This window comes from Schistocerca cancellata, chromosome 3 (genome assembly GCF_023864275.1).
Source record: "Schistocerca cancellata isolate TAMUIC-IGC-003103 chromosome 3, iqSchCanc2.1, whole genome shotgun sequence".
In the NCBI taxonomy this organism is placed as follows: Eukaryota; Metazoa; Arthropoda; class Insecta; order Orthoptera; family Acrididae; genus Schistocerca; species Schistocerca cancellata.
The window spans coordinates 19,493,645-19,510,739 of NC_064628.1; the positions used below are offsets into that span (position 1 = coordinate 19,493,645).

General features: G+C 37.6%; 1 protein-coding gene across 1 annotated transcript in view; it reads right to left on the reverse strand.

Annotated features, from left to right (window-relative positions):
• Window positions 1–16,262, reverse strand: part of LOC126176806 (ADP-ribosylation factor 1) — a 31,527-nt gene extending 15,265 nt beyond the window's left edge. Inside the window, exons 1-3 of the mRNA XM_049923986.1 lie at window positions 16,126–16,262; window positions 15,556–15,726; window positions 11,291–11,400 (exon numbers count right to left, since the gene is read on the reverse strand). Coding sequence (XP_049779943.1) covers window positions 11,291–11,400; window positions 15,556–15,703 — 258 coding nt within the window. The 5' untranslated portion in view covers window positions 15,704–15,726; window positions 16,126–16,262. The remainder of the gene's footprint in view (window positions 1–11,290; window positions 11,401–15,555; window positions 15,727–16,125) is intronic.
• Window positions 16,263–17,095: the final 833 nt, after the last annotated feature.

Below are 17,095 nucleotides of genomic sequence, written 5' to 3' on the forward strand. Positions count from 1 at the left end.
AATTTAAAAAGGGAAATGGATATGTTAAAAGTTAGATATAGTGGGAATTAGTGAAGTTTGGTGGCAGGAGGAACAAGACTTTTGGTCAGATGAATACAGGGTTATAAATACAAAATCAAATAGGGGTAATGCAGGAGTAGATTTATAATGAATAAAAAAAGAAGAGTACGGGTAAGATTCTATGAACAGCGTAGTGAACGCATTACTGTAGCCAAGGTAGACACAAAGCCCACACCCACCACAGTAGTACAAGTTTATATGCTGACTAGCTCCACAGATAATGATAATGAGACTGAAGAAATTTATGATGAGATAAAAGATTATTCAGATACTGAAGGGAGACTAACATTTAATAGACATAGGGGACTGGAATTCGATAGTAGGAAAAGGAATAGAAGAAAAAGTAGTAGGTGAATATGGACTGGGGATAAGCAATGAATGAGGAAGCCGCCTGGTAGAATTTTGCACATAGCATAACTTAATCATAACTACCACTTGGTTTATGAATTGTGAAGGAATAGTGTATAAGTGGAAGAGACCTGGAGATACTGCAAGGCTTCAGATAGATTATGTAATGGTAAGACAGATTTAGGAACCAGGTTTTAAATTGTAAGACATTTCCAGGGGCAGATGTGGACTGACCACAACTTATTGGTTATGAATTGTCGATTAAAACTGAAGAAACTGCAACAAGGTAGGAATTTAAAGAGATGGGACCTGGATAAACTGAAAGAACCAGAGGTTGTAGAGTGTTTTAGAGAGCATTAGGGAATGACTGACAAGAATTGGGAAAAGAAGTATAGTAGAAGCTGGTTAGCTTTGAGGGATGAAATGGTGAAGGCAGCAGAGGATCAACTAGGTAAAAAGACGAGGGCTAGTAGAAATCCTTGGGTAACAGAAGATATGTTGAATTTAATTGATGAAAGGAGAAAATATAAAAATGCAGTAAATGAAGCAGGCAAAAAGGAATACAAATATCTAAAAAATGAGATTGACAGGAAGTGCAAAATGGCTAAGCAGGGGTGGCTAAGGACAAGTGTAAGGATGTAGAGGCATGTATCACTAGGGGGGTAAGATTGATACTGCCTACAATAAAATTAGAGAGACCTTTGGGGGAAAAAAAGAACCACTTGGGTGAATATCAGGAACTCAAATGGAAAACCAGTTCTAAGCAAAAAAGGGAAAGCAGAAAGGTGGAAGGAGTATACAGAAGGTCTATACAAGGGCAATGTAGCTGAGGGCTATATTATGGAAATGGAAGAGGACATACATGAAGATGAAATGGGAGATACATAACTACCTGAAGAATTTGGCAGAGCACTGAATGACCTGAGTCGAAACAAGCCCTGGAAGTAGACAACATTCCATTGGAACTACTGATAGCCTTGGGAGAGCCAGTCCGGACAAATCTCTACCATATGGTGAGCAAAATGTATGAAACAGGCAAAATATTCTCAGACTTCAAGAAGAATATAATAATGCTGATCCCAAAGAAAGAAGGTGTTGACATGTGAAAATTACCGAACTATCAGTTTAATAAGCCACAGCTGCAAAATACTAGCATGAATTCTTTACAGACAAATGGAAAAGCTGGTAGAAGCCAAGCTCAGGGAAGACCAGTTTGGATTCCGCAGAAATGTTGGAACACATGAGGCAATACTGAACCTATGACGTATCTTAGAAGATAGATTAAGGAAATGCAAACCTATGTTTGTAGTATTTGTAGACTTAGAGAAAGCTTTTGACAATGCTGACTGGAATACTCTTCCAAATTCTGAAGGTGGCAGGAGTCAAATACAGGGAGCTAAAGGCTATTTACAATTTGTACAGAAACCAGATGGCAGTTATACGAGTCGAGGGACATGAAAGGGAAGCAGTGGTTGGGAAGGGAGTGCGACAGGGTTGCAGCATATCCCCGGTGTTATTCAATCTGTATATTGAGCAAGTAGTAAAGGAAAAAAAGAATAATTTGGAGTAGTAATTAAAATCCATCGAGAAGAAATAAAAGCTTTGAGGCTTGCCAACGTCACTGTAATTCTGTCAAACAGCAAAGTACCTGGAAGAGCAATGTTTTGAGAGTAGGATATAAGACGAACATCTATGAAAGCAAAACAGGGATACAGGGATAATGGAATGTAGCTGAATTAAATCAGGTGATGCTGAGGTAAATGAGACACTGAAAGTAGTAGGCGAGTTTTGCTATTTGGGGAGCAAACTAACTGATGATGGTCGAAGTAGAGAGGATATAAAATGTAGACTGGCAATGGCAAGGAGAGCTTTTCTGAAGAAGAGAAATTTGTTAACATCGAGTATAGATTTAAGTGTCAGGAAGTCATATGGAGTGTAGCCATGTATGGAAGTGAAACATTGACAGTTAATAGTTTAGACAAGAAGAGAAGAGAACAGAACAGAACCTTTCGAAATGTGTGCTACAGGAGAATACTGAAGATTAGATGGGTAGATCATGTAACTAATGAAGAAGTACTAAATAGAATTGAGGAGAAGAGACGTTGTGGCACATGTTCTGAGGCATAAAGGGATCACCAATTTAGTACACATAACCACTGCAGAGGAGTGATGCTTATCCCTATACTTGCTTGCAATTACAGTGAACAGAACCTGTGATTATATATGTATAAATTACCAAACAGTTTAACAGCTTGACTCAGTCCCGTCTTGAAGTTCACCAGCACAGACTTAGTGTCCTCAGGGAACATGGAATCATCACAGGCAAGCTGCATTGTCAGTTACACCCTATTAAATTTACTTATAAACCTGCCACACAAAAGCCACACACATCCAATTCCAAAGTAGAAGTGAACCTGTCCTAAGTAGATTGAAACATCCCCAATTCAACTGAATTAATACTTATTAAAGGTTTACATATGGTAACAACTCAGGAAGGGAAGGTGCCACTGTACAAGAAGGAAGAAAAATTCTCTCAGCCAACCGTACCACAAAATATTTCAAGTTATGCACTGATAACATGACAGCTTTGTTCACAAAATTTGACACCCTTCAGGTCTCTCTCTTCCATCCTTCTCCACCCACAGAACCCTGACATTTTTGGTCAAAATTGGTGATATAATTCACGAGTGATGCATATCCCTTCAGCTTGGTAATGAATTATTCTTGCAACCAAAAGTAACATAAAATTACATGTCAAGTATAAATGTACAGATAATGTTTGTTGATTTTATTTTTATTTAGCTTGTGGTGCACTGTATCGAGGGACAGCGATCAGAGTGACTTCAGAGGGGAAAATACTTGCTGCAAAACAGAAGAAAGTATCCCATGGCTAACTACCCAGCCATGAATACACACAGACTTCCAAAGAACAATTGCATAAACAACACACACTTGTTTTAAGGGACAGAAAATGAACTTCAACAAGATTACTATGCCTCATTCTGTATACTGAATAGCACAGGAGTTGCTGGGAACACTGACAGACATATACAGTGGACAGACTTTCAAATCCATGGACTTCTGTACATCAAGCACGAATGCTTGGTCTTTACTCAGAACACTACGTGATAGCACCTTGCAAGATCGCACATATGGTCCTGCTACCTCCAACCCTGTTGCTGTCAGCATTGTGTCTGCTTCCAGAACTCCTCGAGGCGGAGCACATACTACTGGGGCTAAGAAGAAATTAACGGCACACAAAACAAACACAACCTACAAACTACAATTGAATACTCTCTACCAGTCAACATTGGGCAAGTAACGACTGCCATAACAATGTGGACCAGGGAAATCCCAGGCTTTGATGGCATTCATTCACACGTAATTCCTTTTGCACTGTGTCAAGTATGTGAAAAAATGGCTTGCTGAGTTACATTCTAAAAATGGTCAATGTACCACATGATATGAATCAAGTGTTAAGTCACAACCTTACCAAAACAAGGTAAACCAAACAGGCGCGAAAGTTATTGACTCATAGCTTTACTTCGAATGCTACATAAGCTCCTGGAAAGAATGGTGTACAATAGAATACTTCACAAGACCTGAAATAAACTGGTAGAACAGGCAGGATTCAGACCTAATCGCAAATGCAATGATCAAGTCCTCTCCCTAAGAACTGTCATAGAAGCTGGCTTCCAGAATAGAGAAATCCTCAGTTACATTCATTCACTGATCTAACACCTGCCTCTGAAATTTCTACAAGTCATCTCACCAATGATAGGCTCAGTAACCGATGTTTCCAAGCACTAATGGCCAACAAAGTAAGTTAACAGATGAAGCTAATAAATGAGCTATGACAAGGATATACCCAGATACACATGGAACCACATCAAAGAAGTTTGGCTATGCTGATAATAGGGCTCCGCAATGAGGCACAGAGATCTTGAAGTTACGGAGTCCATATTTGCCAATAATCTATCAGCTGTTAGCAGATATTTCTGAAAATGGAGGTAACACCCTAGTGCCACGAACTATTTCATCTAAACGAAATGGCTAACCAAAGGCTCACTGTCCACCTTGAAAGAAGGTTCTTCTGGCACAACAGAAACCTAAAATATCTAGGGGTCTCATTTGATGGAACAGTTACATACAATATTTATTTAGAAAACAGCTGTCAAAATCAAAACTGGGAAAAACGACCTCCGAAACTGTGGCACATTATGGGGATCAACTGCATCAACATTTCATACTTCAGCTTTGGGTCTAGTTTAGCCTGTCGCAGAATATTGTTCACCATCCTGGACGAACAGTGCTAACAAAAAACTTGTTGATAGACAGCTCAACCACAAAACTTATCAGCTGGTACTATCAGATCCACACCTACTTCCCAGCAACCCATACTTAGCCAAACACCACCTCCACTTCTACAGTACAGTGGGGAAGCGCACTTTGTACGGAAGTAAACAGAACTAGAAAACAATTCTAACCTCCCTCTTCACAAAGACATTCCAAGCATCAGCAAAGGCAGGTTTCGCTCTCATTACCTACCCCCAGAAACTGCAGAAATGTTTCGTTAGAAACGGCTTTAATACTGATAACTGCTGGAGAAATACTTGACCAAATAATTCTACAATGGAACTTAAGACACTGTGCATATAGACCAATCCTTCTGGCTTTTAATTGTCATGATAGATCTGGCCAGTTCTTAATAAGGTAGGAACCAACACTGGAAGATATGCCAACTCTTTGCACCAGTGGAACAAAATAACTTCTCTAAGTTGTGACTGTTGTTTTGCAAAGCATAATGTTCACCATGTAACTCAATGTCTTCTGACAAGACAACTACACCCACTTATCACTAATTCCCTCCAAATTTATGGTACTGCATGTCTTGCCCTGAAGTGAAGCTCCAGATAGCCAAGTGTTTGAGAAAAAAGCATTTCTGGCATGGATTTCAGAGTCGTGGATGGCGTAACAGAGTACAGAACAGTAATCCAAGAGTCATGGGATTGCGTCCCTATACGGAACCTTATTTTTATTTTTAATTTCCGTGTTACTTACACTGCAAATAAACCGAAATACGCTCAATATATTGTCTTTATTAATAATTTCAACAAAAGAATTAAATGGAAAAAAATTGGAACTCTAAACAAAACCCTTCATGCACAACAACTTTCTTATGTTAACCGACTCTTTACAGGAAAAACAAAGCCACAATGACACGACAATACAAGATGATGGATTGTCTTCACACTATATTAAGTGATTATATTAAATTTATTCCTGTAAACGCACTAAACTAATGCAACCCTGCAATCTCTATTTTTTTACTTCAGGTAAAGAATTTCATCGAAATTTCTTATCTCACTGAAACGGAAAAGTTGCAAACCTGTACAGATGCAGCAAAATACATTCCACTTTACATCATGTGCTATCCTCACCAACATTTGGTGACATGATGCATTACAGTTTGTTTGCAGCCAATCTTAAACATCCATGTAATTGCACAAGTGCAGTTTTTATAGCGTGTGCAAAATACAGTGAATTACTGCTTCCCCTATTTTTACAAAGAATGTAATCCCAGCACATCATGACTGAAAAATAATGAAACTAATTTAACATACAAAATTCTCATTTATGCCTTACAATCCCTTCCTGATAATTTGTTTGCAATTGTGATTCTCCACAGCCTTTTATGAAAATAAAAGTAAACTCAACAGTGTTCTGCAAATGGACTCAATCCCATGACCCTCCAATTATTCTGTACTCTTTCCATTGCAACAACTGCTTCCTGGAATTACGTTAAAATAAAAGATTCATACCCCACCCAATCCATGCCACAAACACTGTTTTTCTAAATGCTTGGTCATCTGGGCACACTCACTTCTGTCACTTTCATTTTGGGCCAGGCCTTGCATATATCAAATTGGGGCAAAATCAGTGACTGACACCTTGCATGTGTGGTTTCATGAACTGAGTTAGGGATAAATTCAAAAAGTTAATTCTTTCAATGCCAAGTGGTGATTAAGGTGCTTGGCGGAGCAACGAAGTATTAAATGCAACAGTGTGTTCAAATGCGGCAATACAAACACTAAAATCTACCAGTGTTTTGTTACAACATTAATATGCAATGTTTATCTTTCAACATTAGCATTTATATTTCAGAATAGCAAACAGAATAGCTGACATATCCACTTACACTTATTTTTCAAGAAAGTGTAAAATTATAAAAAACAAACATTTTTATAAAAACAAAAATTAAGAATAAAAACAAATTGACAAAAATTATTGTGTATATTCACTTCTGATAGAAATCAGGCAAATTTAGCTGAGTTATTCAATGATTGTAACAAAAATTGTTAATTGTAAGAGATGATTGAATAAATATTTCCACCACTGTAGTTCACGTAAATCAGGAAAAGCCCTATCCTGATTTGCTAACTCAACATAGTATCGAAGATTATTTATAGAAATGTTGTGTAAAAGATAGCAATTTTGGATTTTAAAGTAATTATAATGATTTGAGGGTAAAAGACAGTACAACAATGACACAAGGGCAGCCTCCAGATACCACCACATTAGAAGGAAAGTTACACTTCACCAGCCTCATATCCGTTTCATGAACCAGAATTCAGGTAATTTTGAATCACAGCGTGTGTTTCGCCACATCAACATCTCTACCGGCCTCTTAAGCACATTTCAAAATAGTAGCAGTTCTCTTTGCAACCATGGAAGACACGTGCATAATATGGCCTTCAATTATTCTGTTACATGGCGTTGCCACCCAAGCCACGAGTGTGTTGAGGACGACTTTAAAACTACCTCTCCTGAAATAATTCCACACTGTCTTTCAATAATACATCACATTCCACAAACCACAGTATGGTTCCTGTTCCATTCGCAAATACACAGCGAGGGAAACGACTGTCCATATGCTTTCTTACAAGTCCTAATTTCACATTTCTTCGTGGTTCTTACACAAAATGTGCGATGGTAGTGGTAGAATCATTCTGCAGCCAGTTTCAAATGACAGTTCTCTAGATTTTCTAAACAGTGTTCCTCAAAACAAGTGTCACCTTCCCTCCAGAAATTCCCATTAGAGTTCCCAAAGCATCTCCAGTCTGTACTGGGGCTCAGTTTCCAACGCTTTTCAAAAGTTGGGGAATATGGAATCTGCCTGTTGCCCTTCATGATTCACAGGATATGATGGACAAGCCGAGTTCCACATGAGTGATGCTTTCTAAATCTGTTCTGATTGGTGGGCAGCTCTTCAGTCTCAAGGAAATCTATTATATTCAAACTGAGAATATGCTGAAGAACTCTGCAGCAAACTGATGTCAAGGTACAGGTTAATTTTGTGGGTCCGTTCTTTTACCCTCCTTATTTACTAGAGCCACCTACACTTTTTTCCAGTCACTTCGGACTTTACACTAGGCGAGAAGTTCACGATAAGTGTTACTCCTCCTGCTCATCATTACAAGCGAATTTTTGTTGCTTACAGCTGTTCGTGGGAATCGAAAACTCATAACATTCCCATAAAATCAAACTGGGGTTTAGGGCAGGGATTTATTCATATTATTCCTGGTGGAATCAAAGTTGGTTATATTAACATCTTCATGCAAATTTAAGACTTAAATGTGTGACAACATCAAGGAAGAGAGAAAGATTTCGGTGGTAAGAAACAACTGTGGATGGTAATAAAGATAACATCTGTTAGCTTTGCCAATTCACAATAAAACCATACACTTCCAACCTAACCCAGATCCCTGGCTATGCTATAGATAACTCCCTTACAATGGGGTGGACACAAATATGGGAACATCAAACACACCACCATGCCTAATATGGAGTAGGAAACTCAATGGCATTCCAAACAGCTACCATATCTGAATGTTAAAATACAGGCACTGTATAGTTTCCAAGGATATCTTTTACCATTCTTCCTGGGAGGTAGTGGCAAATTCAGGTAACAATGATAGATAGCGATCATGCACCACAAATGTTCAATTACACTGAGATACTGTGACTGGTGGCCTGGGGAGATGGGAAACCTGAGGAGCATTTTTCCGAAACTTGACAAATGCAAAGATACAATTTTTCATAAAATGAATTTTTCTATTTTCACCATAAATACTACTGAACACTATAATTTTTACACGATTACTAGATCTTACCGGTAAAGCATTGTAACGAAATATATTAAAATTTGAACAACAATACTAAAAATACAGTAACATAATACAACAAAACCTAACTATTTTAATGTAACTGTGAACCTGAAATAGTTATCAACACTAAATGAAAGTAATAAAAGAATAACTATGCTACGCTACAAAAAGTATTGCATGTTATAGTTACACAATTATTGTCAAGTTCTCTCTTTTACATCTATACGATATTCGTCAAGGACATTTCTTGTAAAACTACACTGCATCGCCTGGAATTTCAAAGTAATTTAGCAAAGCAGACAACTTTCTTCTTTTCTAAATTTTTAACAATCCAATCTATGTTTAGAACTCATGAGGACCACACTCTTCTAAAACTTTATATTCTTTAGAAGACAAGATATCTTTTTCTGCATGACTTATTCCTACCAAACACTCGATCTGGAGGCATGTAGCTACAGGTACGAACAGAATGGAAGGGGGGAATATCATTGAATTTTGTGCTCTTTTCCAAGTTTGCTGCAATCATACAACTTTTTACTTTGGCTGTTGCAAGGGTCTAAGAACACATGTATAGTATTTTTATCGCCATTTGGTTGTTTCTTATGTAAGCCAGAAGAAAGTTCAGTTGCATCAAAGAATCTTTACTGCATCCTCTTAAAATTCCATCTCAAACAAGATGCAGAAAACAATGCTTTCCCCTTGTTCTTGCTCCTTAGTATGGACCATGATGCACCATAATTATCTAGCATTGAAAATCTCACTGACAGTTTTGAAATAATGGTTCTGCTACCTATCGAAGTAAATCTGAAAGAGTTGGATCATCTTCCTTTATTACATCAAACATGAAACTACTTTACACAATTTTTATGTAAGTATCTGTAGTTTGCAGTTCATTCTTCTCCTCCAGGCATGTTTCTCCTTTTATTTCCAGCTGAGTGGAGCAAGCATTGATATGAGAGTCCCGAATTACAAGACTGAAATGTATGTGAAACATACGTCAAAATTTGACAAGGAACTTTTTCTTTCTTTAGAGACACTCTTGATTATTTTACTGGCCAAGATCTGAAGGCAAATAACTTCTCTTACAACTTCCCCTGCCAGGGTTTCTCTCAGCATTTCTATTTCTTTATACCATTCTTAATGGCAATAGTTAGTTCCTTATGATCCTTTCCTGTTCTCTCTCTTCCTCCCCTTTGGTAACCTCCCTCCTTTGTGGAATTTGCTTTATAGATACACCAGGCAGTCCTTGGAAAGTGACAGCACAAATGGGCTATAGTTCATTCCTTTCTCTAATTTTGTACTTCACTATCACTGTTTTCTTCGTTTTTGCATTCTGGGTTTCCACTGACCTGCACTGAGGTGAAGAAATATTCATAAATTTTAACAAACTTATCTTGATCAGTTTTATTTAATAGTGTCATAGTGATGAAACTATGTAATGCAGGGGCGGGCAGGAATCCTGCACGTGTGCGGTGCACTTGCACGTGTGCAGTAAACAGGTGTTCTGCGTGCACACAAGGGCAAGCTGGCCACCCGCTTCTCTCCTCTCCCCACCTTACCGTCTCTCCGCTTCTTCCTCCGTAATGCGACTTGTTTCCTGGCCTGCTTTATTGAATGAAGGAATAAGGTTAGTACGAGTGCGTGAAAGAAATCATGGTTTGAAAGAGTACCTATTAACTACGATACGTTGTATTTAATTATCACAGGTGGAGTTTACAATACGTTTAATGTATGGAACAAAATTTCTAAATACAGATAAACGCAAACAGTTACGTAAATTATCATTACTGATGTTTACTCTTAACCGAGACTTGTTAATTTTCATAACAGAAAAAAATCTCTCGCAAACGTATGTCGAGCCAAACATATCATCTTCGCGGCTTCACGATGGAGACGAGGAAACTCTTGCTGTGGAAAGTTGTGATAAAAATCTATTACACGTCTTGCCAAAAGGAACTTGTCTCTCATACGAGAATTACGCTGTAGAATCTACATTGTAGATCTGTTAACTCCATTTGCAAACTGGCATGAATATCATCTACAGAAACAGCAAATTGTCTCGAGAACTATTCAAAACCTTGGGATAAGTATGATATATCCCCAAATCGCTTGATAATTTCCTCTTTTATTGCACTAAGTATCGGAACATATTGAAATTTATTATAATGGCGTTCAATATTAAACTTCCGCTGACCAGCGAGAATACTGTCATTTCGAATTTTCACGTTTTTGCACAAAGAAAAAATGATTCTTCCATTCCTTGAATGACATGACATACAGCAACCTACACCAGTCTACACCATTACTGTTAACTGGCTGCTATGGAAAAAAGAGCTAAGACAACTGGGAATTGTGGAATTTACATTGCATTTGTCAAAGTTTGCTTCAACTCCAAGAATGCTTATTGTGAGTCAGTGATAGTTAAATGGGCTAGTCAGTGCCAATTAACCGAGTACTCATGTACACCACACAACTAGATAACTGCAAGTTAAACAAAGCATTGTTGGCAGCAGCAGGTAGTTCATAGTTACATAGTTCTCACTTTAAGAACTACATTCCAAGGTAGTAACTAACAAGTAATTTTATACCTGACTATAACAATTTACAGTTTTTCCTTTTACGCTAATTTTATCAGCTACAACACTGACATACGGTATTATCTATAGAAGCTTTCCACAGCAACACAGCAACTCAAAAGCAAGGCAATTACAAACCTGTGTGTTCTGGAAATAGTGCCGCCATAAAGGCCTTATTTTGTCTTGACCACCAACATCCCATACAGTAAAACTGATATTCTTATATTCCACAGTTTCTACGTTGAATCCTACAGAGAAAGATAACATAGCAATTACTTGGAACATCTTCACACAAACTAAAGGCTTTCACACATCATACACATAATATCACAAAAGGTAAATTTATTTTATTAAAATTAATAGTTAACTTCTGAATAAATCAAAGCCCTGCCATGTCATTTCCTATCCAAAGTTAATAGCACAGCAACAGTATGAAAACTATTAAAATGTAGGAGGCTTCATTCAGATGCTGGAAACCACTGTCCCCCACTGCCTTAAGAACCATCTTCGACCAAAGTGCTTCATAAAAGCAAATTTTCAGAGACAGGACACCAAGCACTCAAATCACAGCATATACTGAACAATTATTAATGGTGAGTTAACATTCAGTTATGTGCCTGCACAAATGTCTGTACATACAATAAATTGCTGGAAGTATGACAGCCAATCTACTGCTGGTCCACCGCCTATAAGCCCAGGAAAGAAATTTCAACAGCAGATTAATGTGCTACAGAAATATTATTTCAATTTAGTTCAGACTCTCAGGAAATACTTTTTATGGTAAGTATTCACGATGTGTCTTAAAGCAATGCAATCAAAATGTATGAAGTGGGCAATGTGTCAAATGGTCAAGACAGTGGTTCCTTGAGCAAAAGCAGTTTTCAGATATAAACTTACTATTTGAGTTAAGCCAGTATTACACTATCACATTTCTTTGACAAAGAAATATGATCAAATATTCACCAAATTTCTTTGACAAAGATGTTTGGCATGGCACTAAAAAGGGGTATTACATTGCCGTCATATTTTTTGTCAAAGTTCAAGATGACAAACAACACCAACTTGTTAAGCACTGCCATTGCTTGTACCACAATTGCATTGCGTGTGCATTTGGAAGGCAAGCAGCACAAAAAAGGAAAACATACTTGGATGAAGCCGTTGAGTTTTACGTTGAGATAATACAAACATTTAGCAAAATTTGTTACTAGAGCTGCAAGTGGATGACGTCAAGTCATATATATTCAGTACTTGCTCAGTGAAGTGGTTCCTTATATTACAAAACAACACTCACCTGATAAATGCTATATGTGCAGACGACAGACTAACAGAGTAATTTCTTGATACAGGATCAAGCAACTTAGTTTGGAACACAGCACTCAAAACAGTGCACATTAAAAAAATTGCAACTACAAAATTAATAAAAAGCACCAAACAAATGACAGTTTTTACTAGCTGGCCTAGATGTTTCCAGATGTAGAAGTGGATGGGTAGGCCTATAGCTGTGACTGTGGATATGAAGTTGACTGCAGCATATTCCGTCTGCCATCAGCACACAATGTGCCCCTTGCTCACCCCTTCTCCCAGTCGAAGCAAGGTCATTAAAAAGAGTAAGGAACATCATCTAAATTTTCAAGCCATATTTACAAATACACTACAGAGATGTTAAATAGCTGTAGCGATGCCACTGCTCCAAGCAGTTACATTTCACGATGCAGTGAACAGAACACGAACAACTTCTGATCAAATCTACGGTGAGGCTCTAGATTTGATCATATTTCTTAATGTTGTTGTTGTCTTCAGTCCTGAGACTGCTTTGATACAGCTCTCCATGCTATTCTATCCTGTGCAAGCTTCATCATCTCCCAGTACTTACTGCAACCTACATCCTTCTGAATCTGCTTAGTGTATTCATATTTTGGTCTCCCTCTACGATTTTTACCCTCCACACTGCCCTCCAGTGCTGAATTGCTGATCCCTTGATGCCTCAGAACATGTCCTACCAACCGGTGCCTCCTTCTTGTCAAGTTGTGCCACAAACTCCTCTTCTCCCCAATTCTATTCAATACCTCCTCATTAGTTATGTGATCTACCAATCTAATCTTCAGCATTCTTCTGTAGCACCACATTTCGAAAGCTTCTATTCTCCTTGTCCAAACTATTTATCGCCCATGACAACAAATAGCCAACATAAATATCAACTCTGCAACTTTCTGGTCCAAATGCTCTAATTTATCTCTCTAGATGAGATTTGTATCCATAAGTTTGAGTAATTTTACTCAATCCTCCAACTTCCAGGCCTGCACACATCTAATTCACACAAACTTTTGGTGCACATACAACAATCTGTGTAGATGTGATTTATGTTAACAGATCATTGCATGCAAACCAACTTTAAGTACCAGAATTGTATCATGTCTGGAATATAGTAAAGTAACTTTACATGTGACAAAATTGCCAACAAACACAATATTTCAGGATTTTATTGATAAGTTTCCACAAAAATATCCAAGTGTAGCTGTAGACTTCATGCATTAGGTGATCGACATGGAGACACTCATTGGCATTACGAAATTTTTCAATAAAAAGGCAAATATTACACTGCCTGTGATAATTTGTCTTTACACTTAATTTGAAGCCTGTCACTGTAACAACTGCGCCCCCCCCCCAAAAAAAAAGAAATTGAACCACACATTAACTCAGAGTAAAATGTGACATGCGTGGAATGGGTGATCTGTCCAGTCTTGTCTGATGACTGCTGCTGTTAAGCTGTTGTATATTTGATACACTGATGTTTGATGTTAATGTGCAGCTAAGCACTTTTGTAAGCTCCTCACTGTTTTACTGTACAGATTTCTTTCTAGCTTTTGACATTCCGTTGAATACAATAAACCTGACACACCGAAAATGCAATCATAACAATTCCTTTCTGGCCTCCATGTTTGTTCACGTTTCATCCTGTTAACTTCCGTCAGTGAGATACACCAACAATGAACTGAACAGTAAAGGCAACCAATCTTATTGTTGGCTAGGTTGTTCTTATGGTCCTGTCTCGTAAACTGCCTCTGATAATCATAACCAGGTATACAACTGCAATGGAATCATCTTAAACAACCACATGAACAGTTTAACATATGTAACTTTCTCCTACATCCATAACATGTAGCTCAATAGAATGGAACTAGTTGTTATTGCTCACTTATGTGAAGAAGATATTTCAAATAGTTTGTAATAGTACATTAGCAAATTTTATATTAGTGCACTGTTTCTACTGTAAACAAACTTCAGTAATTGGAAATGCTGGAACTATTTATCCTCAATTTGTGCTGTACATATTTATAACCTAAAGATATAACTGATGGAGCACATTTTTCTAAAGCAAACAGCCCAAAAAATTTCCTTACACTTTTTGTAATACAAAACTACTAGTCCTACTGTTAAACTGTGTCATTTGTAGCCAATGGATGAACAAATTTTATTGTCAATGTCACTGACAAATCAGAATATCCAATTTATTTTTCACTCCTTGCTGAAGCATAGCATTTACAGTAATGAACTAGAACACTACATTGCAAATGTCAACATTTCAAAATTGCAGTACAGTACTGCTAAAACACAAAACTGTCAGTAGCAAGCCAGCAGGTGTGTTGGACCTTCCATTAAGCTACAGACCCCCTTGAGGATGTCTCCCGCAGACGGGGACGAAAAGTTGGGAATTGAGACAAAATGCATCAACCGACCACGGCATAACAGCCCGGATAATCATAATGGACATGACAAAATTGAATTCTACATTTCGCCACTCACACAAGTTTGGTACCTTAATATTCAGCCAATTCCACCTGAACTAATACAGCACAGATGTTTAATCTTTAGCACTCATCCCTGTAAAAATTTGAGCAAAAACTAAACTTACAGAAATCTAGGCCAACTAATCAATATAACGCACACAAAGTGGGTTCACTAATGTCTGTATTTATGAACTATGAAGTATATATCTGAATTTCTCCCCAACTTCCACACTGAACATAAATGCACATTTTATTCACAGCTGAATACAATTTTGAAGTAAACATTAATATTCGAAGTCTTTCGGCTTTGATACCTATTCATCAATTTTTTTCCGTGCCTCTACGAAATTCGAATGATAAGTCACTTATAATACAATGCAAATTACATACGGCTAAGAATTTATTTTTCAATGTGCAACGTGTCAGTAGTGTACACGTCACAAGAAATGTGTCAAAACAGTCTACAAATGGGCGTAGCCACTCACACCTTAGCTGTAAGCTTTTCAATTGTATCATACCACAATGACGTTCAAATGAATTTGTAAATGTCACGACTGGCTTATTACTTACAATACAAAGTAACCAAACAAAGTTAACAATCACAGTTTCACTTACCTATGGTTGGAATAGTTGTTACTATTTCTCCTAATTTCAGTTTATATAAAATGGTGGTTTTTCCGGCAGCATCTAATCCCACCATCAATATCCTCATTTCCTTCTTGCCAAATAGGCCTTTGAAGAGATTTGCGAAAACATTTCCCATGTTTACTTAATTAGTACAAACACCTGTAGAGAAATGAAACACTTTCAATCACTAACATCAGAAAGCATGCTATTCCCAACTTTTGAGGTTAAGCAACGGGCAAGGCTATTGATTCTAAAATGGCATTGTATGACTCAACCACCGGCTCCTAACAAATTATATATTACGACAACAACCCGTTTACAGCGAGCAAGGCTGCCCCTGAATTATTAATGAAAACCGATAATTTCTGTACCGAATAACAATATGCACCAACATACACAACGACCAACCCAACGGAAAAGGTAGCTATTTGTCACCTTCCTCTGCAACCACTGCAATGTATTACTGCTCGATAGCACGTTAAAACATCTTACACACATTTATATAGTTTCAAGACAACACGTGTGATGTTTCCGTTGTTAATGCTGCAACATACTTACGCTCACAGCTTCCGTGACACACTCTTTCTTACGAAATGCTAGCACATTTACCAGGCCGCACACTAATAGTATATGTCAAAATGGCGGACGTGGAAGAGGATTCGTACTTCATGCCACGTATGGGGGTCTCACGATTGACGTAATTGGTCGAAGAGCTTACACGTGACCAAAATGTCAGGAAGCACTATCTTTGAAACGTCAGTGTAGGCTTGTATTTGGAGGAAAGACAGATTCAGCACAAGGTTAAGTGTGGAGTTCGACGAGAACGGAATGTGTACACTCTTCAACGAAAATTTGTGGTGAAACTGTGATGTGTTTTTAATATAATGAAATATTTTTCTCCGTTAGAACCTTCACTCACCGGTGTTGGTATCTGTAGACATTGGTAGCGGGCTTTTAAATAAGTTAATGAGAACGCTTGATACGTTATTTCGTATAATTAAATGATAACTTGGCATTTTGAATTAAATAACGATTTTATTTTGTGTGTGTGTGTATGGCACAGTTATTTTGAGCATTATCTCGAAACTATGTTTTTCATTTAATTTTCAATAAGTTAATGGTTTTAGGGTGGGGTTGACGTCCGTATTGGGATGTCACCGGTGTTTTCATGAGTGAAATAACTTTCGACCACATATACGAAAATAAATTTCAAGCATTAATTTCTTCCTTAGTTCCATCATCTCATGTCACATTAAAAGTAGTTTAGATTAAAACAATGTATTATTTAGAGCAATTATGTGCTTTCTTTTTTTATAAAAAAAGTTATCGAATTAGTGACTTTCGGCAGCGTGTTTATATGTCACTCTTGACCTACGAGAAGTACAATATATTTAACATAATCGAATCGACGTACGGAAATTATATATATTTCTTTCCATAATGTAGCTATTTCAAGGCTCTGCTTTGAAAACTGATTTGGAACTCAAGTGACCGACCCTGCTCACACTGCCCTTCAAATTCCATTTAC